The sequence below is a fragment of the Andrena cerasifolii genome, chromosome 5, assembly GCF_050908995.1.
Source record: "Andrena cerasifolii isolate SP2316 chromosome 5, iyAndCera1_principal, whole genome shotgun sequence".
NCBI lineage: Eukaryota > Metazoa > Arthropoda > Insecta > Hymenoptera > Andrenidae > Andrena > Andrena cerasifolii.
The window spans coordinates 5,544,175-5,570,739 of record NC_135122.1 but is presented as its reverse complement, the minus strand read 5'-3'; the positions used below and the strand labels follow the sequence as shown (position 1 = coordinate 5,570,739).

At 53.6% G+C, this 26,565-nt stretch overlaps 1 protein-coding gene across 4 annotated transcripts; it reads left to right on the top strand.

The window, feature by feature from the left end:
* Window positions 1–166: 166 nt before the first annotated feature.
* Window positions 167–25,867, top strand: LOC143369300 (protein Wnt-6). Of its 4 annotated transcripts, XM_076813078.1 has the most exons (6): window positions 918–3,026; window positions 3,125–4,012; window positions 11,989–12,209; window positions 23,727–23,846; window positions 23,909–24,108; window positions 24,350–25,866. In XM_076813078.1, the coding sequence occupies exons 2-6, from the start codon at window positions 3,945–3,947 to the stop codon at window positions 24,809–24,811; spliced, it is 1,071 nt and encodes a 356-aa protein (XP_076669193.1). In that variant the 5' UTR covers window positions 918–3,026; window positions 3,125–3,944; the 3' UTR covers window positions 24,812–25,866. The 4 variants fall into 4 exon arrangements, with proteins under 4 accessions (XP_076669196.1, XP_076669193.1, XP_076669195.1 ...); XM_076813081.1 differs by lacking the exons at window positions 918–3,026; window positions 3,125–4,012 and adding an exon at window positions 167–217 and having other exon boundaries at window positions 24,350–25,867; XM_076813080.1 differs by lacking the exons at window positions 918–3,026; window positions 3,125–4,012 and adding an exon at window positions 4,279–4,579 and having other exon boundaries at window positions 24,350–25,867.
* Window positions 25,868–26,565: the final 698 nt, after the last annotated feature.

Below are 26,565 nucleotides of genomic sequence, written 5' to 3'. Positions count from 1 at the left end.
TGGCGGTATACTTTGCACCGTATCGCGCGAGATCGAGTTATCGTGGAGACGCACCCGCGAGCCAGGACAACGAAAAGAGAGGCGAAAAGTCGAAGACGGGCAACGACGAACGGAGACGAAGGTGGGCTAAGCGGAGCTCTCCACTCGTCTCTGAAAACTGGTCTGGTGAAGACGCGGCCTTAGGACCAGAGGAGAGTCGGAGAAGCGGCATTCCCCGGTAATTAGTCTCACCCATAAATTACTGGCTATTCCGTGTCTGTGTTGGTCACAACTCGGTAACGTCCTCTCCCCCCTTCTTCCCGTTTCCACTCTTTTTTCGCGTCTTTTCTCGTCTCTCCATTTGCATTTTTTTTCTTTAAATCCTCGTGGCATGGTCTCGCGTGGGCTACGTCGAAAGGAGCGAGCAGCGGCCGGCCAAACTGTAGTCCAATTTGACAGGGACTTGGCCGCGGTGGCTTTCCGTCATCGATATTTATATCGGGGGGAATTGATAATCGGTAGAAGAGTCTAGGTGGCAGGATGACTCTTGGTCTATGGCTTACAGCCTATGCCCTGTGCCCCGTTCCGTGCCCTATGGGAACGAAACGAAGTGATCTCTGCCGTGGATCCACGAGTCTGGTCTGATCCGAGCGGATCTCTCGGGCCGCCGAAGGGGCACAGGACCCCGCTGCTAAATGAGCTGTAATACGGACCCCCGCTGACCCCCCGTGCTCTCCCCATCCTCCTCCACCTCTTTCTCGTTCCCTTTCTTTCCTTTCTCATCGAGTTGTTCGTTCTGCCTCATTCCTCGCCTCTGCTCTCTCTTTTTCTGTCTCCGCTCCCGCCGCCGCTTAAAACTACTCGCCCCTCGGGTAGGATTCGGCGGTCATGATACGGCCACACCAGACGACTCCTCTTACCGTCACTCTTCCTGCTCCCTTTCATCGCTGTTGTTATCGCTTGTTCCCTCTGCGTTTGCTTCGCCCTACTCCGCCCGCTCTATCGACTTTATCGATGTAATCGAGGAAAGCATAGATCCACATCGAGCTACGTACACGCAGCGGCTCATCGCTCCAAAATTCTTGGCTCCGAAGCGAGAGGCGCGATGGACGCGCGATACCAATCTCCGTGATGTGTGACCGTCTTTCCTACGTGATGCTCTACGACCGCGAAACGGTTCTCAGTTCTCAGCGGTTCTACGAACTAACGGAGAACGGCCGTGACATCGAGGACGATCGCCCGCGCGTTCCTTCGGTCAACGAAGCAATTGACTCGTGCCTCGAGATACGAGCGGCGAGCGACCAGCGATCCGTCAATTAGGTCAACTCCGTGCTCGCTGCCAATCGAGATAGAAAAGCGGAGGGAACGGAGGAAGGACTGGGTAGACAAGTAGCTGGATGCTGAATCAGGAATCGGGCTTTGTGGGACGCGAGACACGCCGGAGCATCGGTGTACTTTCCGAAAAGGAGACGTATTCGAAGGATCAGGATCGGCAGAGGTCCCGGCCGAGGGAACCGCGGCTTTGTCGTGGCGGCGGAGATGAAAAGGATGTAGCGAGCCACACGCCGACAGCTTAAGCCCTCAATAGCCCTGTACGATGCGCCTCCACCGTGTACAACCGAGACACGACCGATGGCAGAGATGGGAGAGAAGGGGCCAAGATCGGAACGAGAGGAAAGGTGGACGTGGTAGCTGGCGCTGGCACGATCCCAGCAAGAGAAAGAAGGAGGATGAGGACGAGGATCTGGGGAAGGAGGTGGTGGAGGATGAGAAGAGCGGAGGAAGTGCTGGATGTTGAAAAGAGACCAGCCGAGAGGAGACTGCTACCGAGCTTTGTAGAGGCTTACAGGGTTACTGGTCCTTCGTTTCTGGTCTACAGGTTCGTCGCTCCGAGATCGGATTGCACGACGTCACGCTCCTTTTCGCCTTCCCTTGGTCTCCCTTTGGTCTCCCTATACTCGGTGAAAACGGTCACGGAGCAAAGGAGAATGTCATTGTAATCGATATCCGCCTTTCGAGGTGGCGCTACTCGAATCGAAGGGAGCTCGCCTGGAAAAGGTCCGTTTCCTCGTCGCCCGTTGGCTCGACAAGGATCAGGAGGCTGGACGTGATCGAGAAGGGTCGCCGCAGGGATTTGCCCGGCCGAGCGTATCGAGCCTCCGCATTACGGGGTTAGGTACCACTCTCGCACCACAGTAGTAGTAACCAGCTGGTCGCTCACGTAAATTCCAGTACCCCTGGCACGGCAGCGCGCGGTGATAGTTTTCGCCGGGGGATGTTGCGCGATTGAAAAGGTGGAAAGATAGCGAGGCGAACGGGACCTGGCTTCCGAGATTCGGTCCTCCCTCCGTGGATCCCTTGGCTGGTCGGCGCGACGGCAGGTTACGAAGCAGAGAGGAGCCGAGACGAGAGGCTCGTAGGAGAGTTAAAAGAGGAAAAGAGGGGCTCGGTTGCGTCTGGTTGCCGCCGAGCGGCGCTCACCTGCCTAGTCCGCAACAGTCTCGTACGGTTCGCTCCGACCGGGAGCCTCGTCGCCGATCACGGACGAACGATTCTCCTCTCTTCTCCCCTACCATCGGCCACTTTCCACCTCCGCACGATCGCGCCACGCCACGCGAGCTTTTCGACCTTCTTCCTACCCTTCTCTCACCCCTTCTTCGTTCGCCCCCTTCTTCTCCTCCCGCCGCTGTTCTTTCCTTTCGCCTCCCCTGTCCTCCTCTCGCCGCTAGATCACCATATTGCGAAGAAAAACTCGATACCCTTTCGCTCTTCTTGACCTCGGTGCCCGCCCGAGGGATGTCCATTCCTCTCCTGCTAGCGAATTCGCGATTCGAACGAACCGAGCCGGTCAGGTTCACTTTGGTGGTGCAGTGAAGGTGGTAACGTGGGGTGTCGCGGACAAACACCACAGAGGTGAGCGGGAAACGGCGCGGGCGGAACAAGTAAAAGTAGTTGAAGAAGAAGACGAAGAAGAGGAAGAAGAAGCAGAGGACCGACGTGCATGGTGGGGCAGATGTTCTCTACTCCTCGGTACATTTCTGGTGGGGGTAAGGCAACACTCAAAGTTCGCGGTGACGTAGTTGTGGCAGGAACGCGACGCGTTTTTGTCCCCGCCGGAAGAAAACAGCAGCTTCCTACATTCTAGTCGCGGCTCGACGTTGGTGTTCTTATCAGGAGAAAGAGGACGGGAAGACGCTTCGGGAAGAGAGCTTCGCAGAAGGGTTGGAGCGTGGTAGGAGGGGGATATCTAGTTTAGGAGACCGGAAGCGGAGGTGTTCTCTTCCGGTCGTCTCTCGATTTGATTCGTGACAGCTTGAACGCGCTACCAGTGGATCATGTTTGCCGAGTCAAAGCAAACGAGGAAAGTTGATTGTTTCTCTATCGGTTGCCGGGCTTCTGGAAAAACGAGATGATGACGATTCTACGTGTTCAATATTTGTATCCGGTTGAGTGTTTCAAAGAGGCTGTCTCGCTTTGATCGGCGCGCTCAAAGCTGGAGAGTAAAGAAAAGGAGGAAGAGGAAGAGGAAGAGGAGCAGGCGGAGCAGTAGGTGGAAGAAGAGCGCCGAGGAAGAAGACGAAGAAGAAGAAGAAAACGACCGTGCTTCGGTGAAGTGTCGGTAGAAGCAAAGACCAGATACGAGATAGTAGTCGAGAGTGGACGGTCGCGGAGATCGGTTGCTCGATAAAGAATTTCTCGATCGAGATCGAGGAAAACTACTGCCGGATCACTTTTAAAGGGACTCGTGTGTTGGAAAGTCGTTGCAGTTATTGGACGGTTTCGTAGGTCAGTAATCTGGAGGCGCGACGGCCGCGCCGCGTAAAAGACGGTAGCTCCGATAGCGTGCGATTGCCTCCCGCGCCTTTCGCTCGAGAACGCTTCTCTTATTCTGGCATCCAGCGGTACGAACGGCAGAGAAAGGAAGCAATCGGCAATTGTCCAAGTGACTCCGAGGGGCGGAGGGGATGGAGATGCGCCTCGTTCTCGTGGCGGTCTGCCTCCTTCTCGTCACCCCCATCGCCGGCTCTGTCTGGTACGTAGTCCTTTCTTTTCGATTCAACCTGTGCTCGCCCTATCCCTCCTAATCCGATCAATGCTCCCTTTATTATACCATAAGCAAGTGGGAGCGCGAAGAAGGAGCAAGGGAAACGCTGTTTTTCGTCATTAGCCAACGCGTGGCTGGCATGGCTAAAGACAGAGTTGGGTAGGCAAGATATCTGGCGGTATTCGTGGCGCGTACGCAGAGTGAAAGGTCGGAAAAGTCGCTGAGCACGCTACTCACTGATCTTTTTTTCCCCGCTGGAAAGGAATCCTCGGTCAGGGGAGTCCGTGGATCGCGCTTCTTACGTAATTGAAAGTTTCCTCGGTGACTCGCGGCGGGAGCGCGTCGCTGTAATCAGAAGCGTGACACTTTTGCGCGGATAATTACGTGGAAAACGGCCCGTCCTCGGGAGCGGTTAACGTCAGTACTTTCCAAACGTGACGAACTAACGAGTGCTCCAGTTGCGTGGCGCGTCATCTGGGTTATCAATTACGCGGCATGTTACGTGCACGCGGGATGATTAATGACGCTATAAATCCAGCTTTGGTAGTTACTCTCGTAAGTAAGACCTGTCCCGAGATTTACGGTTTCGTTTGGACTCGGTTACCGTTACCGAGGCAAATCTCTGCGGCTTCCTCCGGGCGAGGTCCACCGACGATCATCGGCCCGGGCAGGCTCGTCCCGCGGCAGCGAGATCGGCCGTCGAAAGTGCTCGCAGGCCCAGCGGTAAAAGATTCGTGAAACGCCGGCGAATTCGTAACCGGGCGCGTGACGGCTTCCTCGTAACTGCCTCGCGTACTCGAGAGGTATCTCAGGGAACAGTAAATTATTCGGTAGCTCGGCCGCGCGATGTGTACTCGAGTTTATTACGTAAATGTTTGTACGACGATAGACCGTTATCGCTGCTCCACCATTCGAGGTTCCAGCATCCAGAGGCGAGTTAACTCGCAAACGTTACTCCGCTTTGTTCGTGTTCTACGGAACGCGTACGATACATCGATTCGATCCGCAACAGGATACTCCGAGAAGATTCCGCACGATTGCGATACCGTGCATGTTTGTCTAGGAGAAGTTTACCGCCGCGGAGATTAGAGGTTCGCGCGCATCGCGGTCGGCCCGTCGACGCATGGACGCGCGCGCGACGCTTCGAAATTTCGAAGGCACACAGTGTCCCTGTGGTGGGCGAAAAGTGGTGGTGGTCTCTCCTAAGGTCGAGTAAATATTTGTCAACGATTTAAAGGGGATTTCTGCGCGCAGTCGACGCTGTGCCGTCGCACCTCGCTCGCTTACCTGTCCGCGACGTCCACACGGCCGAGTGTTTGATAAATATATTAGAAGGTTCGTGGTTTGTTTCGACGACAGGTATTTAACAGGTATTTAACCAGTTTCGAGGAACCTCTCCGTCCAGCATTTTCGACTTTTTCGCCAAGCTCCCGTCGCCGGTATTTCGCGTTCGGGGAGCCGCACACGGTTTATCGATCCGCGCCTTTCGTCTTCTCGATCCTTCGAATTCGAGGGCCGATTACTCGATCGGAACCGGATTCTCTTTCTCTCGATCGAGATTCCCCGGTTTTTTCGCGAGGAATACTATCCTATCTCGGTTCCCCTCGTTCCTCCAGTAGCTCTGGTCCTCTGGTCCTCTCTCGTTCCGTTTCACGGGTAGCGCAGAGAGACCCGTACGATCCACGGGGGGACAAAGACGACCGAGTCGAAGAGTAAAGAGGTAAAGAAGCGAGCGAGGATGGACAATGGTCTCGCTCGAAGCGTCACCCGTAAATCTCGTTGAGCGCGTATAATTTGTAAGTCGGCAGCAGCCCCGTTTCGCCTCCTCCACCCCAGTCTCCTCATTTCCTTCCTTCGCGCTCGCTTCTCTCTACCGTCTCTCTCGAAACACGAAAATCGAGAGCGAACGAGGAGGATCCCGTGGCAGTTTCGGGTGCATTCTTGCGCGTCCCGCTCTCGTCCGCGCTCTTATTCTTGCTGCCTCTCGCGACCGATCCAACAAACTCACCAGAATCGACAAAGTCTGCTCGCGGGCCCATTTGCATTTACCCGTGTCGCATGTACCGGTCATCCTGTTTCCAGGCCGCGCCGAGTGATCGACTTTCGCTGGATATTCAATCTGCGAATTAGCAAGCACGTAGCAGGGGGCTCAGGAATGTAGGAACCTGAACGGGGCACCGATCGATAATTTGCCAATTAACATTTCACGGTGTTTATTAAGTTCACTTTAAAGCGTGTTATCTAGCCGTGCGCTAAGGAAACTGGACTCCTCGCCACGCGATCCAGCCGTTTCGTTTTTCTCCTCGCACACACTTGATCTGGTCTAATTGCTTAGCTATACGGGCTCGATAAGCCGCATTAGTCACGATTCGAGCCAATATTTCCATGGGGCCTGCCTGTCCCTCGCTCCGTACCGTTCCAGCGGGGCAACCTGTTCGGTCGATCGCAGGTGGAGAAGGTGTCCTGGGATCGACGGTATCGTAACGACCAGTTGCCGATAATACGATAGCGTACGGTCGGGTCGCGAAGTCGGCCAATGAGCCGCGGTGGGCAGTCCACGGCTACCTTCTCGCTGGTTGGACAACCCGATACTCCCACCCGATGCACTCTGTCTCACCTGGCCTCTCTCTTTCTTTCCCGCGGCCGTATAATCATAATCATAAGAGCGCGCTGGCCATGCGACGCGAGGTCACGCGTCACGCGTCACGCTTTGATCGCCGTCCGTGTCTGTGCGCGCGCGATCCGCACGATCCACGCGATCCTGCCAAATCGCACGGCGTGGCGGCGCGCTTCTTTCGCAGCGCTGCAACCAAGTTGCAAGCGTGTCGTAAACTCGCCAGGAGTGTTTGGTCCCGATACCGGGCGTATTTCGGTCAGCCGCGGCTCGTAATGCTTATTTTCGTCGCGAACGTTCCCCGAAGTTTCGCCGAGGATTAGTACCCTCTCGCGCAGGTTTGTCTATTTGCGGTCGTAAAAGCTCGATCTTTTCGTTCGAGGCAGGGATGCGCTCACCGTCGGTACACGGTGCCAACGTAAACACGGAAGATTCGTTCCCTTTTCGCTGCAGCACCCCGTGACTCGGCCGCAAAGCTTCCATTTCAGCCTCTATGATTCCTGAGAATTGTTTTATGGCTGAAAAGATTCCTCCCCACCCCCCCCCCCCTACGAATAGTTGGACAGACAAATAAAGAGATGCGCGGTGCTTGTAACTGGGGTAACATAATCTCCGCTGCTTATCCAGGGTCAGTTTCGATCTACGTCCGCGGAGCGATAAATTTAGTGCTCAACCCTCGCGAGCCGCTAGCGCAGCACTTGATCATCCGAGTCCGCGACACCTCGATCCCCCGAGACAGAAATAAATTTGTCCGGCCCTGATTTATTGCCCGAACGAACAACATTTCCGAGATTCTGCGCGCGTCTCTGAAAGATTTGCGCAACAACACAGCGCGGCGCGGTTTTCTCGATAAGAAAATGTCCACTTTGGAGCATGCGCGTCAGACAGACGGAGGTTGCCACAGAAGTGGTGGCTGAACAAGTGCTACTATCGGTAAGTCCGCTGATCGGTTAACCTGTAATTACACCAGTTTCCGACGGTTTACAGCGACAATTCTCGTAAACGTAGAAGGGCGGATCGTAATAAGGCCGAAGAGACGTGGCCGTTTTTTTCCCCGATTGGGGGGCGTTAACGGCAATTCTAGAGCTGTTCCACTTGTATTTAGCGTCTCGCAACGTCGCGTCCCGTCCGTCGCCCTCCGCCCATCGGTATCAATTAGCATAACGCAATCGGTAACTGAAGGGTATCCTCGTGGAAGGAGAGCAGCATAAATCGAACGGTGGCGTAAAAATGTTTCCTCGGCTAAGCGCACGATTGTACGTGCCCCGCGAGAGTGGAGCGGCCGGTTGGAGCGGCACGTTAAAGAAATGCTCGATTTGTCACGATGCAAGGTACGTCGATCACGGCGCGGTCAAAATATGGCGCGCTCACAATAACGCCAGTGAGCTGGCAATGACACGCGTATCAGAATCGAGGTGGTTAAGGACGAGTTCATTGACGGGCCCAGCACGCGTCCGCTTTTACGTTTGCGCGAAATCGGTGCGGCGTGGACCGAGCCGAACCGATCCGAGGCAAACCGAGCCGCGGCGACTCAACCCTCGCGTTGTACCTTTTTTCTCAGCCCGTGCTCGTCTCCCTTGCCGGGGCGGCGGGGGGGCCGAAGAACGCTCGATTCGTTGGAATTCCCTTCGGTCGCGTTAATTGGAAGCCTTCCGATTACCGGTCGCTAATAGCGAGTACGCGCTCGAGTGACGTAACGAGCGATTAGTTTAAAGCACGACATCGCGGACCGACGACGGAGGCCGGAGGGGCGAGCCGTTGGAGGTAGTTAACGCGACTGGAACGCGTGTCCCGTACAAGCAAAAGCACGGAATCGATTTTCATGGAATGTTGGGACGGGGGCGTAGCCGCGTTTCCCGACGCTAGACGGTCCCGGGGAGAAGAATTTGAAATTGTTTCGACGCGGCAGCTATGCGTGGAATTTTAAGGCCTCCGTCCCGCCCTGCGCAGGCTTACTCTAATTTTATTGGTAGGTACTCTTCCGATTCGATCGGGTTTCATTAAGCCGCGTGCCTGGAATAATTGGCGAAGCGCGAGCTACGCTCCGGACTCGCGTGCGACCAGGGAAACGGAAATAGAGGCTGCACGATCACCGGAGCTTTCGTTCGTCTCTGGCAGCGTTCGAGGCTCGCCACGAATTCTTCGAGGTTCTTGGGAAACGATGCTCGAAACGCGATCTAGACACCGCTGCGAGCTAACCCTTGCCACCAATTTGTTCGGGCATTCTACTGGCGCGTCAAGCTGGCCTTTTTACGCGCGCCGATCATCTCTCGGTAGTAGTACCTATCCCACACAGGTATCTACTTTGTTTCTCTCGTAGCTGCCTGCTTCCTGGACGCCCTCCCAACGAGCTTTCCCTTCCGCAAAGTGGAGCGTGAGACACGAATTCATCTCGATCCATTTCGGAGCGGCTGAGTTCCGCCATAGAGCGGCTACGCGGCACATTTCTTTGCTCGCTTTGGTCCTCTTCGTGTTCCGTCCTCCCTGCCGTCGAGCAACAAGAGGATGATTTAGATTAAGTGCGCATATTTAGTCGGCACGAGCTGTTGTGACTCTCCACTTCCGTTCGCTGTATTTTTTGCTCGACTTTCACGCCTCTTTGCTCCGCGCTGGGGATTTTTTTCTCCTCTCGTCTGGGAGATTACCGCGCGGCGAGCGGGGCGGCAGGAAATTAAGCGGGGAGGATCGATATCGCGGTCGATTGGATTACCATGGGCCCGATGTCCTTGGAGGCGAGGTTCCCGACTTCCGTCGTGCTTTCTTCCTATCCTCGAGGGTCTCGTTCGGACGGTGCGAGATATTCGAAGAATTCACCGGTGGGCCCAACGACCGTTCTTCTTCTGGTCCTGGTTCTCCTCCTCCGTTCGCGTCGCCCGTTCCTTTCGTTCCGTTCGTTCCTTGTTCTTCTGTCGAGCTCCTTTCGGCGGCCAGAGGACGATCCGTTCTCTTTTTCCCGTGCACTCTATCGAGAACTCATCCTCTCCCTTTCCGGCTGCCTGGTTCGAGCGTGTACGAACCGACCAGCCGAGTGAGGCCAGCAACGTTGCTCTCTCGTCACTGTCTATCCGAGCAGACAGCGTGGAGCTGCCTTCGAGCAAAGTGAGTGCGTCTAATGAGGCAATAAATAAGTCGACCGCCCTAACCGGCCTCTCCACGCTTTTCGTTCGCGACGACGTGTCCATCCTCCGCTTCTTTTCTTGCCTCCGCGTACGGCGCACGACGTACGCGAACGCAACCCCATCTTCCCTCCGACTCCGATACCACCCACCCCATTCCATCCCAGCGTGATTCCCTCTTCGCTGCTCTCGACCGCGCTGCCCCAAATCTCTCGAGCTTCGCCACGCGAAAATAAGTTACTCGGAAACGCGCCGCTGGGCTCTTGACCATTCCAATTCCCCTGAACTGACCACGGGCCGCGGTATTAATAGCCGCGAGCGCCAAACCTACAGATACGCCATCGTTAAACGAGGCGACGTGTTTGCACTAATAACGTCGTAACGTTACCCGTGCAACGGGCGAAAGGTGTATCGACAGACCGCGATCCTCGCGTTTATTTGAGTTAGGAGAGGCTAGCTGCACGGTCGTTAAAGAACCAGCGCAAATATTCATTGGCTGTCATCCTTTGAACTGTAAAGTCCGGGCAATGTCACGCAGCGGGGATCTTCCTCTCTGCTCCTTCGTCTAACCTCGTACCTTTGCTGGATATCGCCAAATTAGGAGCCATCTTTTCAACGTTTCCAGCCGGGCACGGAGGAGTAAAATAAGCAGCTACGCATCGGAGGAATTGATCGGTTCGTTAGGGACGTTGTATCCTCTTAATGAAGTGCTCGCACAATGCGTACAATGAGATGTTGAGCTCCAGCGTTGCGTGGAGCATGGTCTCGAGCGGACCATTCGTCCGGAGAAATTGGCTATTTTTAGGTGACCGCGTAAGAGAGCCAGTTCTTCGTTTGTTAGCACGACGATAAGACGTTTGACGTCCGGGCGACGGTGAGGGTTGTGTCATAACTTTCCACTTCTCGGAAACTGCTTGGTCTATCGTGCCGTTTGTAGGAGCAAGCTGTGAGCTTTCGTACCGCATTCCAGGTGATGGGCAATTATTCCGAAATCATCGTTAACTCACGGAATATCCTTGAATGTTGTTCGAGAGGCAGCGGGCTTTTTCTAACCGTGCGCCGGGCCCCCGTGTCCCGAAGGTGACGTGCTCCGTTATGGACTATCCAGAACAGGCTTCGAGTAAGAGTAAGAATATCGACCAGTCGAATGAAGTTCTTGCGCGTTGTACTCCGCGAGCGGTCCCGATCGTCCCGATCGTCCGGATCGTCCCGCGAGACCAAACATGCGCCATATTTTGCTTGAGAACCAGAGCAACGTTTAGCCTTTTTTCTCAGGCGGGAACGCGGATCGCAACCGGCTCCCGACATCCCTCGCGTCGAGTTTCGTTCGCCGGTTCGCGAGTTTCTCGAGAATTCCTGCCCGCGTATCCGACGTTCTTGTCCTCGCTGTTACAGTCGCCGTTCGAGGCAGGAATCCTCGCCCAAATGACGATGTCACCGGTGCGCGACTCGGCTCTCCGCGCCCGTATCACCGCGGACTTCTTCCTCCTCTTTCTTCTGGCCCGCGCGGTACGAAAAGCAGCAACGACAGCGGCAGCATCGCTGACCGCAACCAGCGCGCGGTACACGGGCGCGAGCAACCGTCCTTAACGGAATTATTGCCATTAAGGTCGCTGCATTCCCGAGAGGCCGTCGTGTACGCGTCCCGGCATCCTACCGACGCAGAACTAATGATCTTAATTAACGTTTCGTAACGAAGGTCGCTCGGACTCTCTTCCCGCCTCCCGGCCCCCCTCCGTCTTCTGCTCGTCATCCTCTTCGTCGTTTCATTTCGTTTCGTTTCGTTTCGTTTCTCCCCTTTCGATTCGTACGAGCACTACGAGCCTACCTCTTCTTCTTCGTCCCCTTCTTCTCCCTCTTCTTCTTCGTCGTCGCCTTCGGTTTCCCAGACGTTTTTACGCCCAGATCTCGTCTTAGCCCTTCGTTGGTCCCTGTTCTTCTTGCTTCTCTTCTTTCTGGCCCCGTGGAAGAGAAGTCGCGATTCCCACTGGCCTCGGTCCCCCGCCGTTCCTTTTTCCCCTCGCTTCCTTCCGAACATTTCGTTCTTTCCGTTTCTGGTTAGCCCCCCCCCCCTCCTCGTGCCGGTACACACACGGCCATGTGTACTTACCTACAATCACTCGGGGACTTAATTATCGTAATGGCTTCGCAGCGTTCGAATTTCATCTTCACGGTGCCGCTGATGAGAAACGTAAACGCCCGGGGCTCACCGAGTCGCCTTTGATTCTTTGCAGGACCGTTGGAAATCAGGTGGTGATGGACCCGATGCTCATCTGCAAGAAAACCAGAAGACTAAAGGGCAAAATGGCGGATATCTGCCGCAAGGAGCCGTCGCTGTTGAAGGAGATCGCAAGGGGTGTGCAGGTCGGGACCAGAGAATGCCAGTTCCAGTTCCGCAACCGTAGGTGGAACTGCACCACCGTCAGGCGATCCCTCCGCAAGATTCTACTGCGCGGTGAGTGACTCGCGTCCGATTCGCGCAATTAACTGTCGCGAAATTAACGAACTACGGAGAAAGCTCTCGCGAATTCCTACTTTCACAAGCGCGCGGATTCCCAAGCGAAGGATCGCCAATGCACACACGCTGGTGGTAGATTACCCGATGCTTCTGGCCGGAGATTAGGCGAGCCGGATGTCGATTACACACTCCCTTTCAAGCTTCGAGCGCGATTCGATGCGATTAAACGCAGGCGACCGAACGGCACACCTCCGGAAGGAGTTCGACCCGATGCGATGCACGTTCTTCTCCTCCTCCGCCTTGACATTGGCTGGCCACTCTAGTCCCGGGCGAATCGTACCGATGGTCGATCCGGATACTTCGCGTTAACGTCCAGGACGGCCGATTATTTTCGAATTAACCTCGACGAGGCTATCACAACCGAGGGAAAGCAGCCTGGAGGGTGGTCTTCTGGCGGCGCGGTTGCGCAACGGTCGGTTCCATTAATCAGAGAAATTGTTTGTGTACACGTCGGAGCTGCCGCGGTGAACGTTGGCTATTCGAGACCCGTGCCGTGGACGGTGTACACGTTTCGCATCTTGCAACTTTTTCCTCGCTATTCGCGAGACGTTCCGTTTCGCAAGGGTTCTTTAATTACCGCGATAGATTTCAGCGCAACCAGGTAGCTGGTTGGCTGGAGGAAAAAGCATGAGCTGACGGAATCAGCTGCGACGGATATTGAAATAATGGACAGTCCCCGGACGATCCCGATTTCGGTAACGCCGCGAAGGCGAGGGTAAGCGGTTGCGTGGAAGTAAATGGAAGAAACTGAAGGTCACCCAGGAAAGATTCTCACGCAGTTGGGTTGACCAGAGGAGATCAGAGGAGACGAGAGGAGAGCGAACCTGTCCGCGTGGCTCGCTTAGTTACCCGTCCGATGTATTAATTCCGGGTGATCGAGCACGACATCTAAATCGAAGACAGCGTATCCAATAGGCCGAACTGCTCTCTAGGTTCCGCTATCAGATCGGTGCCTTTTGGTAGCCTGACAGATTGACACTGTCCGTCGGATATTAGTGGCAATATGTTCCCTTAATTAAAGGCTTCATTGCCCGGGCGATCGTCTCCGGGTACTGTTCCGTTTGGTCCCTCGCCTTCTCTCTTTCTCCACCCTTTTTTCTCGCTTTCTCTTTCCGTTCCACCGTTCGCTGCCCCGCGATCCGAAGATTACCATCGATCCTGTCGATCGTGATTCGTGGCGGACCCAATGCGATTCGTCGGCGGCCCGAACAACCTACACGCACGGCTATACGGACGCGTGGATTCCACGCTGGACGATCGATGATCGAATTATATCCGACACTGTCGGCGATGCCTGACGATCGGCCCTCGCCCGCTCAAAGATTCCACGGGACACGGTACATCGTATTATTTCACGACTCGTCTCGTTCATTCCACCGGCCGGTACGAGCGAATCACGACGGGTTAATTAACTCCCTCTCTCTCCCTCTCTACTCCGCAGCGATATTTGCTCCGCGTGATGTTCTTGTCGTGCGATGGAATTTGCAGAATCGAGCCTCGATACCGCACACGGAGTACCGTCCCCGGGGACCGTCTCCATCTGCATCTCCGTCCTCCATTGGGAGAACCACTGTCGTCGGTTAGGATGGGACGGGAGGAGCTGCCACTCGGTGGGACCGACGCGACGGGGACCTAATTTGCGTTTCACCTGGCACTTACGGGCTCAACTCACCCCATAAAAACGATACCGCGCCGCAGAGACGACAAAGTCCGATTGCATTATGCTTGATCGAGGAATCATAAACTCGCTTAAGGCAGCTGCATCGTAAACAATTAACGAGCCCCCGTTGCAGCACCCTTTTTACGCGCTGCCCGTGTAATCGCGAGCCGTACGTTGAATCCTGCAGCGTGTTCCCTCGACGCTTCACAAGCGTGGGCGGTGTTTCTGGGCAAACCTTCGCCACCGGTGTTTTTCGTGGTGACGTTTTCGGAGAGGACGCAGCTCACATCCGAAACGGTAGGTCCCCGGCTCGGAAAAAGGTTGAACGGCAGGTACATAAATCCTGACTGCCGGGTGCATTATTGGACGGCGCGGATCGATGACAGGGGCGGCGATGTGTTAACCGGTCGTTTCGGGTGACAATCCTCGACGTCGTCATTTATCTGCGACCCCTCGGCGAAGACAGCTCGCCCTGGGAAGTCCCCGGCAAGAAATATACGACTTTTCGGCCCACCCTCGGCGAGACCCGTGTACTTGCACAATAGTGCTTTTATAATCGCGGTGTCCGCGCTGCCACTTGCGCGAATCCGGAGGCAGAGTTTACGACGCCAAACAGCGGCTCGCGTGTCAGCAAACACGTGACACTTTCTTTATCACTCGTCCGACACACGGTGCCCTTAATTTCTTCTTCTACTTCTAACCGGTACAAAAAACACGCGACAAACACGTTTCCAATGTCTGCTCACAGTTCCGCTCCAGTCATACGCGCGACGACGTTTCGGAATAAATTAGGCACGGTCATTCTAAAGGAATGTACGGGGTACTTTGTCTTCTTATTTAGAGTTTCGAGCACGAACCGCGTGAGTGTATCTTTCCTTCGAAATATCCTTGCCTGGAATGTCCCAACTCGTTCACTATGACGAACGCATTCCATTCTCAAAGTCTCGGGCACGGCGTAGTGGTGTCATATCATTTCGTTTCTCGCGTCGCTGTTAAGACGCGTCGGGGGGATGAAAAAGATGGTGGCAGGGGCGTGAGACGCGCCTTGGGGAGACGTGTTGCGAGGTCGAAGGGGACGAAGATCGCGACGCGAGCGGGGTGAACTCGCGTTCTGAGGCGTCGCGCCGATCGAAGCAGGAGAGGACGGGAAAGAAATTCGTGGGAGCGACCACGAGCAGGATCGAAGTTAGGAAAAATTCCTAACGGGCGAGGATAGGGAGAAAAAGCGAAGAGGGAAGGCACGCTACCGGCGGCGCCTATCTTAATTCTCAATTGACGTTTATTTATCTGGCGACGTTTAATTTTTATGGGCGCGATCTGGCCGATAGGTTAGCCCCGCAGGTAGCTCCTGCTGTGTGGTCCGAGCCCAGAAGAGATCCGAGGCTGGACTGGTAGAACATTCGTGGATGAGCAGCACCTCTTAATTGAGGGGTGCCGCGTGTCGCGATAAGAGGAACACGGGCGTCAAAAACCCGTGGAAAGAGCTACCAGGGGAAAGGAAAGGAGGATGGAATTTATTGTGCTGCCACAGCGCGTCCGTGAGTTCGGTATCCGAGGCAAGGATACGATCCCTGAATCCTCCACGGTCGATACCGTGCCTGTCCCGGCCAAATTAAGAGAGTGGTTTTCTTCGTTCACTGGGATTCCGTGGAGTCTTGGCCGGCCACGGCGGAAATGGCTCCCTAAAAGTCCGGTCGAATCAACAAATTGCTTCTTCGTCTGTGGATCGGGAGGCGGAGTTGGAGGAACGATTTTATTCGACCCTTGAGATTTCCAAGCCTTTCGACAGACCTCTCGAATTCAATGGGGCCTTCCCAGAGACGCGCACGTGTTTCTCTTAATTAAATTAGCTACTCCAGTCGGGTCAACAAGGAAAATGGTCCCGAGAATCGCGAATATTCTATCCTCTCGTCGCTCTCGGCTCAGCTCCATATGCATACCGTGCATCCTTGCTTACCTACATCGGATCACCTCGAAAAAACATTCTTTTCTCCGACGTTGCTCGGCTCTAACGAGGATGCTCACCTTGACGCGTTAATAAACTCCAGCTCCGTCTCCGCGATTCCATTCGCCGGTCGCGCTTGGAACGTTGCGACCGTGGTAACCACCGCCCGCGTTCTATCCCAATTGGCAAGCGCGTGAACTCGATAACGGCTCGTCCGTACGATAACGATTAAGCGATCATGCCAGCGTAGTCTTTAAACCCCCGCGTCCTCGCGAGCTGTCGCAGGGCATAAAGAGGACTGTTTACGCTTACTAAACCACGCTCTCGACCAAGGTGGTCCAATGATGCGCCATTCGAACCGTCTCGAATCGCCTCGGACTGCGTTGACCGGTAACAGGAGTGGTAGGGTAAAGTAGCCGAATATGACGACCTCTCCTAATATGAGACCCCAGCATATCTCCACTACAGAACTCTTGAATGTCATAACGATGCTATTTCTTTACTAACTAACCGTGTATTAGTTGTTTTGTCCGCACAGTGGCATTGTAATCAATTGAGCGTCTTGAGCAGGCACATATTTCTGAAATACCTTACAGAAAGTTTTTGAAGTGGTTCGATTAACTTACAAATACCTCTAAAGTGGTAAGTGTATAAAGATTCTGACAAATACTGTTGTATAGTGCTTGCAATGGAGTTTAAGGCTTACTAGTTGTATATCATTAAATGATGAAGACTTAACTTCGAAGCTACTCAGTAGTTATCACGTTATTGTTTCCAAATATGAGACCCTGAAAGTTTTACTGATGAGAGTGAAGAAGAAATTGTTCTGAATGATGAAAGTGATTAAGAAAGAAAATTATGATACAGAATGCTTGTTTTGCACAGGTCTTTATTCTTCAGATGTGCTAAGTAGGTGAACAATGGGTTAAGTGTACGTATAAAGTGTTACGATGGGCGTGGTGGGCCCATGAAGACTTCAGCGGTGGGTCCACGAAGACTGCGGTAGTGAAGAAATAGATTTCACATGCCGACTGTATAAAAAAAGAAAGAAAAAATAAGTTTCAGGAAAAAACAAACTGGGTCTCGTATTAGGAACCCATTTTTTTATCTGCGTATTTGAACGACTTTCATTTTTATATTATTACAAAGAAGCCGAATCTTTGTTATAGTACTTTCCAGTAGGATGCTAAAGAATACATATTCTACTTTTAAAACGTGTATCGAATTTTAGTAAAAGTATTCTCAGTCAAGAGTTACGATGTTCTTAAGAAATTGGTCTCATATTCGGCTACTTTACCCTACGTAGTAGGAGCAGCGAGCTAAATGGAATCGCCACCAAATACGGAGCTAATTATTTGGCGGCAACAGTCGGTGCGTAAAAACTCGCTCTCCAGTGTCTCATCGGATATCCAGATCCACCATCTCCGGGATCTTCCATTAAGCTGCCATTACAGTGCGATAACTTATGAGCGCGTTGGCATCGCGAGCAGCACGAGAAGCGTAGACCACCTCGGGATTTCACTCTAGCGTCAGATCCTCCTGTTGCATCTCGACGTTACCTATCCATGCTCGCACGGACGCGTCGAATCCTCCTGCGAAGAAGACGCCTGGAGTCGTGCGCGTGGGTACATGGGACATGGTCACGACGGGACGATAATGAGCGAGCTAAGACCGATTTAGCGCCGCGGCGCTAAGTGTTTTGTCGCCTTGCGAACTCGGTGCTAACTAATGCGCTCCGTGGAGGACGTGGACGTATCTTTCTCCTCGCCTCTGTCAGCTTCGTTCTCTCGGGTATTCGTGGCACTGCCGACGCGTTTTCCGAGTGTGCCACACACGTCGATCGGTTCGCGGCCAAGTAGTCGTCTCTTGACGTTATCGCCCCTTTCAGAAACTGTTATCTAGAAGCTTCGAGAATATCGGCATCTTTATTAGAGGCTCTGCATACAGGCGAGCGCTGAGATGATCTCGGGCCCGACGCTACTGTAGCCTTGGACGAATCGCGCGGAACGCGATTGACACGGTGACGAACGGGAGCCTGCGGTGGGTCGAAGAGGAGACACTTTCACGATTTATCCGTGGCACCCCAGCGGAGAGGTGGTCGCTACCCTCGCCGCAGGAAACAACAATACACGAGCCATGAGCGCCGATTATGGGGGGAGCGTGTCTTCCAGTTGAAAAGGGAAATCCCAATTTTTCTCGCTTCCAGCGGCCGAGGAGCCGTCGCTCCGGCAGGAAGGAAATTGTCCGTGACTAAACGGGCCTCTGGTGTCCAGTGTCAGCCTGAACCGTAGCCTTTCTCGTCGTCATCGTTGACTCTTTACTCCTTCTTGACGCTTCCCCATTGTCCAGGGTTTTACGAGCTGCATACCGATCCGCGCGGCGCACAGAGCGGGGGTTGAATTTGAATCGCTCGCATCTACGCGGGTGGAGCATCGCGATACATCGCGATACCACTGTTCCCGTTCGGGTAAGTACTTTGCCAGAGGACTGTACACGGAGGAGGTTGTAGGTAGCGAGGAGACGCGCAGCCGGTATCCCCCAGAAAGGATTGACAATAGCAAACAGTTTAATGTCCCTAACGTTTATTGTATCTCGGCTACCTTGGCTTAAAGTTACATCGGGAGCAGGAGAAAGGGTGAAAGGGAGACGGAAGGCCGTGGAGAAAGAGGAGAGCGGAGCATCGGGACAGATCTGTTATTCTGTTAGACTGTGCCGGTTTGCCGGTGACATTTGAATGCTCGGTCGATTTCACGTTGGCCGAGGGAACACCGGAGGAAGAAGAGCCGGCGGAGAAGACGAGAAGCACCGTTCCCCCCTCGCTCGGTATCTTCTCCTCCTCTGGCCTCCGCTGGCCTCTGCTGGCCTCCTCGAAACGTTCGTTGCGTTTTCCCCGCGAATTCCGCGACCGGTCGAATCGTTGCTCGGTCTAGATGCGCGGCCGCGTCGTGAAGAGGCGCGGCGCGGGGAGGATAGTGGAGGATTCGCCGTAATTACCGCGGTATCTTCGAGCGCAGGTACGTTCGGCTGGCGTTGCACGGGAGCGCGGGTCGACGACGGGTGTCGACCGAGGAACGAGGGAGACGGCACGATGGAGAAATTCCTGCGAGAGAGGAGAATCCAGCGGTGATACCGAGCCGTTGAAAAATCTCGCGGAATCTCGGGAAAAGGCGAGTGGCCGTTGCCGCAATTGGTCATTGGGCGATTTTTGCTGGCATTCATGCGTCCGTTCCCGCTGTATTTATTGGAGAGGTTTCTCTCGTACGATCTCCTATACACGGGGGTTAAACGAATGCGTATCCCGTCCCTCTTTTCTCATTCGATATTCTTCTCTTTATTTACGAACGCTCCCCGCGATTTATCTCCTCCCTTGTCCCGCTAGCTCTCTCTCCTCCGCGGCTCTCCCGTGCCCCTTTAGGATCACCGGATCTAGCTGCAATTAGAGCGCGGGGCATTCGGCGCGGAGCGCGATCCGAGCCGAGAGGGTCGAGAGGAGGCAGGCGATCGTACGGATTTACGAACGCGAGTCGATCGATCTAGCGCAGTGGCCAGGCGGCCGAGACCGCGATCTATTGCGCACGAATCGGCGCATCCACCGCGATAAATCGCCGACCGGCCAAACAAATCACTCGGCGAGACCGATCGATAGTATCTGGCCGTATCGATCGAGCCAGCGAGCGACCTGGCCAGCGACATAATTCCTACAACGGCGGCACGATGCACCGCGTCGTCGCAAATTACACGCTTACATAATCCGCCGGACCGATTAATCACCCCCCGATTCCACGGCCGTGTAACCGCGCGACCGCGCGCACGTTCGCGCGCTCGCGGATTCCATAAATCAGCCGTCGCGATCCACCGTTTCGCGAATCGCCGCGATTTCACGGCGACCGCCGCTCCGACAAATCGCCCCTGGAATTGGTCCTTCCATCTCGTCGCTCCTCCCGCGTTGCGCGTCACGCGTCACGCGTCACGCTTCTCGACAACTTTCATCCTTCGTCGTAAGTTTAACCGCGTCATCCGTTTAAGGCGATCGCGTCGATTCTTTCCCTGGATCTCACCGTGACCCGCGGACGGTAGTTGCGCGCGTCCCGTTAAGCGAATTGTGCGCGATCGGTGTCGCAAAACGGTCCTTGGGTGGGGGGATAAATACGTCTTGTCAAAGCCTCGCCTCCTTATGTAATTGTCGAGTAAATAGATTGCGATTGACTGGAGACGATGACGGACGACGTCGAGCGGAGGCACTACGAGATCCTTCGTTGCGAGTTCCCTCGGGGAAAAACTGCGCGTATTCTTTTTAAGGACGAACGGTCGCTAGTGATCGGATCGATACCAAATTAATACTATCGGTACCAGCCCGGAAATTATGATACGGTATCGAATGGTATCTATAAGACGGAGGTATCAGAAATATTGATACCCGTTTGATACTTCTATGAAAGTATCGATACCTATTTGATACGTCTATGAAGGGATCGATACCCGTTCGATCCGAAAGTATTGATATCCATTTAATATACACGGCATCATGCGTTGACGGCACAAGTAAATACAAAGCATTAATACAAGTAATAACCTTTGCGCCGTTGAGCCGGTGCGGTAGCAATACAAGAAACAAGAGCTTATCAATTTGTAGCTGGACCAACAAATTTAATAAATGAATATATCGATGCAAGAAATCTAATCGTAAGTTTTTAAGTAAAAAAGAGAGATCGTTAAGCATGATACGATTAACTGGGGAATCAATACAATTTCTTCTTACCGTAATCATCTTGACATCACCTGCTTAATTAATAAAATGTAATTTGTAAAAATATGACATGTATATCGGTACATTCATCAGGTATCAAACGTGTATCGATACTTTCGTAAGGTTTCAAACGGGTAACGGTACTTTCGTGAGGTATCAACCGAGTATCGATACTTTCATGAGGTATCAAACGGGCATTGATTCGATATAAGCACTTTTGGAATTGATATCGATTCAAGTAGTATCAGTATCGAAAATTGATACCTAGTACCTAAAATTTCAATACGTATCGATACTGTTCACTGACTACTTTAGTATCGAATTGATTGAATATCATTAATAGTATCGGTATCGGTCCGATCACTAACGATCGCTATCCGCCGCATTTTTCTTATCGCGCGTCGCGCCGGAGACGGCCGGATGGAGACGAGCAAACGTGAAAATGAGAAGCGGCGCAAGAATAAGAGGAGAAGAAGAAGAAGACCACTCGCAATTAAACACGGCGTAAGTCTCGCTCCGAGGATAATGCCCCGGAATGCTGATAATTGGCTGAGCCGTCGGGGCGACCCGAGACGATGGGCGCTCCGTGCACCTGGCAGCCCAGCACTGCAAGATCATCGGCTCGCGATCCCTCGTGTCTAATTGATTCGAAGTGATTTATATTACCTGCTGCTCCTCTCCGCCTCGAACATTCTCCGACCTCCACGCCACGCTCTTTTACCTTTTCTCCGCCACGAACGCCTCGATACCGGCGCACCGCGGCCGACCCGATCGCTCGCGGGACCAACTTCAACTCGATACTTTTGTCCTCGAATTCTCTTTTCTCGTCCAAGAAGAGTTGCTAATGTTCGTGCGCCCCGCCGAAGAAGCAAGGTGCTGAAACAGTTCAAGACGATCCTCGTCTGTTTTCCACTTGTCCGAGCAGGGGACCTGGCGCGCCGGTCATTCTTGCAAAGTTGTATATACTATTTAGGGTGGCTTTTATTTACCCTTGGTAAATTTTTTTTTCAAGACTTTCTTCAGAGCGCCCTCCAGAATAGTCCCAAATAATTAAAAAAAAATCCGTGTAAAGTTTGAGCTCGATCGGATAACAGGAAAGGGTGCCCCTGGGTCTTTAAACATTTAAATTATTATTTAACAACTCGCGAAGCCGATTTTATATAATATCCTTCAAGTTATTGATTAAATAAAGAAATATGTCAAACAAAAGTTGTAGATCCGAACAAGGAGCATCTTTTATGTTCTACTACTTTTTCTCGCGCGACAAACGGTTTTCGAAAAAAGTCCGAGAAACTAAAACAAAAACTTTTTCCCTCAAATTTTGAAAGTTTAAATGCTTCTAGAACACTTTTTATTTATGAAGGCGAACAGAAAAATGGAATTTTTATTTTCGACGACTATTTTTTAATAAAAGTGTTCTAGAAGCATTTAAACTTTCAAAATTTGTGGAAATAAATTTTTTTTTCAGTTTTTCAGACTTTTTTCGTAAAGTCTTACTGTTTGTGCTAAATGTGCTAACGCAAAGGAGGTTGGGGGATTTGGTCGCGTTAGCAGATCGGCGAGGTCGCAGAGGGGAGGAAGGCGATCAAGGATCGAGGGATGGGCAGCGCGGGGAAAAGGCAAGAAACGCAACACGGGCAACGAACACAAGGAACACAAGGAACGAGCTCGAAGGCAGGAGCCAGGGCCTTTCGCTCTCGAACCTTGATATCAGATCGCTCGTATAAAACTATCGTATCGTTTAAATACGCACTGAAAGGTGAGGCGATGCATCGGAAGATACGCGGGCGGTGGCAGGCTGCTTCTCGGCCTGCGTCTTCTCGTTCCGTCCGTCTGTCCGTCCATGCGTCGATCCGCGCTGAAGATACCCGTCTGGAATCCATGGGAACCACGAAGAACCAGGCTTAACGCGTATAGCCCCTTCCCAAAGCTCGCGCCGCGACTCAACTCGACCGTCTCCTTTCTGCTCCCTTTCCATTCTCTTTCGCTACCCTCCTCGCCACGGGGTTGGGCCTCTTCCTTCCACCCATCGCATTATTTTCCCCTCAGCTTTTCCCCGCGATTTCCTTGAAGATTCCGCGGCTCGATCACGCCGCGCGCGCGTTTGATCGGCCACGCCGTGACATTAGTATTCGCGGCTGGTCCCAGTTTAAACGCTCGAAAACGATAATTGCCTGGCGGCGCGGAAACGCCTCGATCGGCTGCCCGATTCGATCGCTCGCCCGACCGCCGACAGATCCGCTCGCGATACTCCGACGACCACGACGATTCTGCGCCCCCCAGCCGAGCGGAATCGGTAATTGGAGACGCATTCCGCGTTACGATTACAAGTTAATCCGGCGACCATGGCTGCGAGATTCTATCTGTCGCGAGTCGAGCCACGCAAAGTTTGATCGCGCGAGAACCCAGCCGGTGCGCGGGTCTCGAGGAAGCCTCTCGAGACGGAACTCGAGTGGGAGAAAGAAAGAAAGAGAGAGAGAGAGAGATAGAGAGAGAGGGTGGGGGGAGCAGGAGGAGGTGGAGGACACGCGGAAATAAAAAAAAAGGAGATCGGAGAGGATTTGCAAAACCCGGATGCTCGGGCAGGTGGGAGACAATGGGTGACAGGGAGCCGTTGGACGGAGGCGGTGGTAATCTGCCGTTTTGAAAAGGGGTGGAACTCCAGCGTGCATTGTCTGCCTAATGATGGAGTGGAGACGTGACAGGTGAAACCGAATACACACGCCACCGAAACCCGACATCCTGGCACTCTTGCTCGCCAACCTCTCCCTGGCTAACATCGCTAACATCTCCGACTCCCGAGGACCTGTCGCGAGGAACGCGAGCGTCGTTGTTCCCGTAATTCACGCGCTCAAATGGTCCGTCGCTCGAGTCATCTCGAGTCGGAGAAATCCAGCGCTCTCGTCGCGTTCTCATTTCGCGACCATTAGTCGCTTCGACCTTGGCGGCTTCGCGAGCCTTGTCACTTTTACTCTTCTCTAGCCTTTGGCTCGCGGATCGTGGCTAGCCGGTTCGTTCGCGTCGATTCAGCGAGTGCTCGATCGATCTCTCCGACTGCCGCGTAATCCGATTGGCATGGTTGAAGGTGCTCGATACTTTCAGATACGAGGGAGACGGGTTTCGTGAACGCCATCACCGCGGCCGGGGTCACTTACGCGGTGACCAGGGCCTGCACCATGGGTCACCTCGTCGAATGCTCCTGCGACAAGATGACATCGAAAGGTAAGAGCTTTCCAACTGTCAACCCCTCTCTTCCGACTTGGCGAACCCTGCGAATTGCGCAGGTAATCGTATCGATAAGCTCGTGCGAACGACCGAAATGGAGAAGAGTCTGCCTACCGAGGGGGACTGGGAGTGGGGAGGGTGCGGTGACAACGTGAAATTTGGATTCAAAAAGTCGCGGGACTTCATGGACGCCCCCTATCGAAAACGCAGCGACGTCAAGACCCTGGTGAAACTTCACAACAACAACGCTGGTCGCCTGGTAGGCAATGCATTTCGTTTCATTTCTTTTCCCATTCATTTAGGTACATTTACACCTTCGAGATGCGTCCTCTCGTACCTAATAGTTAATACCTACTGGTGATTGGGAACTTTTAAACAAACTGTGGGCTAGATTACTTGGTTTGGCTTCTTCTCCTCTCAACACCCCGTTCTTCGCCTCCTCTCTCGAAAGGCACGATTTCCGAACGATTTCGCGAGCCTGTTTCTCGTTGGTGCCGCAGGCGGTGAGGGACTTCATGAGGAAGGAGTGCAAGTGCCACGGTCTGTCGGGATCGTGCACGGTTCGCACCTGCTGGCGGAAAATGCCGCCGTTCCGCGACGTGGGCAATCGGCTGAAGGAATCGTTCGACGGCGCGGCCAAAGTGATCCCGAGCAACGACGGGCACAGCTTCATCACCGAGGGGCCGACCATTAAGCCGCCCGACAGGCACGATTTGATCTACAGCGAGGACTCGCCGGACTTCTGCAAACCGAACCGGAAGACGGGCTCGCTCGGCACCCAGGGGCGTCGATGCAACTCCACCAGCCAGGGCGTCGACGGCTGCGAGCTGCTCTGCTGCGGCAGAGGCTACGACACCAGGGTCGTCAAGGAGAAAATCAACTGCGAGTGCAGGTTCCACTGGTGCTGCGAAGTCACCTGCAACACCTGCCTCGTCAAGAAGACGATAAACACTTGTCTTTAGCCGAGCCGCCGTAAGTGATTCGGTACCTATAATCTAGGGAATCATCCGTCTTCTGCTCACCACGATCCAGCGATTAGGATAGGCACATACTTGTAATATACGCGTCGCGCGATCCAAGGTAGCGCGAGTTAATCGTTAAAGGTTAAAATTAACAAAGGGCTGCGCGTAGTTGAATGGACCGCGCAGCGTGGGGACGATCGCTCGCCTGACGTCTGCCCATCGTTCCAAGCTTTCCAAGTATCTCCAGCTGTTCGTTCCAAGCGTTATCGCTTACGGTTGCCGCTTTCCCGCTTACGCTCCCGCCGGCCATTTACGATTAATCTCACCCGCTCTCCCTTTCTCCCTTTCGCTTACGTTTTCCCCGTTCCCTGTAAATAAGACTGAATCGACCAACTTTTATACATTGTGCTGCGCAAAATGCGAATAAAAACGTGTATCCTCGGGCAAATTCTCGTTCGTTACTCCCCGATACATCGGCGTGATCGCGTGAATGCTGGCCTTGCGCACGTTTCAATGCGCGCCCGACGATTCATCACCGGCCAGAGGAGAGCGGAATGCGCTCGATCCCTCCTCGGGGACTATTCGTCTTCACGATCGATCGAAGGTAAGTGAATCGTTTCGCGATTAACAGACGGACCGAGAAAAGAGCGCGGGGACCGGAAAAAGCGTTAGAACGCGACACGCGTGGTTCAAGGGACACGAGAGATCCGAGATCGTGAGAGGGTTTCACGGGAAACGGGCGAAACGCGGAGAAGTTAGGAGGTCCCGTACCTATATTAACGCGTCTTGTAGAACACAGGCTTTTAGCTGTAACACCGGCCTCGCACACGGGAGAGGTCCCACGAGCAATAAACAACCGCTGTCTACAATTCCTATAAAATAGTTTTATGGCGAGAGACTGGGAAGAAGAATTTCGCGTGACCATAAAGCCAGAAAGGGAGCTCGCGCTGTATCGCGACCCTCTCGACGCGTTTCGGTGATAGCGGAAGCCATAAAGACCACGAAGAGAAATCTTTTCCCCCCTGAAGCGTGTCCACTCGCCGGGCCACTTCCTTTATTGGATGTGAAAATTAGCGCGCTCGATTCTATCGAATACTCGGCTTCGAATGACTCGAGAATAAACGAGAGCTGGTACTTAGGTACTTGAACGTTTTAGATAGTTCTCTGTTGAAAACAGAAGTGGAACGTAGAATCCGTAGATGGAATTAAGTTTTGCTAGAAAAAGCGTGTGCAGATGGAAAGAAGCAGCGAGAGGGGTAGAGACAGGCAAGTCGAGGAGGATCGAGGATTCTTGGGCTGGAGAAAAGTCGTTCACGGGGGTTAAGTAAAAAGTTTAGGATCGCGCTTACACCCTCCAATTTAATACGTGACGCGGCAGAGAGGAGCGGCGCGGGCGAGAAGATGCCGCGCGTAAAGGTCTCTTAATAGAGAGGTCGACCTCTGGTGGATACGAAGGTGGTGAGCTACAATTAGCCCCACCAGCCTGCTGGACCGGACCGTCTGGGCTCGATTAGCTCATGGCCAGGAGATTGGTCTGCTCCGGGCCGGCTGGGTGGTCCAACCGGGGTAATTTTCGGCTGCCGTCCACGTTCCCCTTTGAGGGAAAAATGGCCCCCCGAAATTGGTCCCAGGAGTTACCGCGCACCAGAAACCCGGCCCGGACCGTAACCCGTCGGCGTCGCTCCGGGACGCGCCATCTTCGCCATCCCCCTTCTCCCCTCGGCCGAGGGAAAGGCGAGATCTTCCGGTGGTAA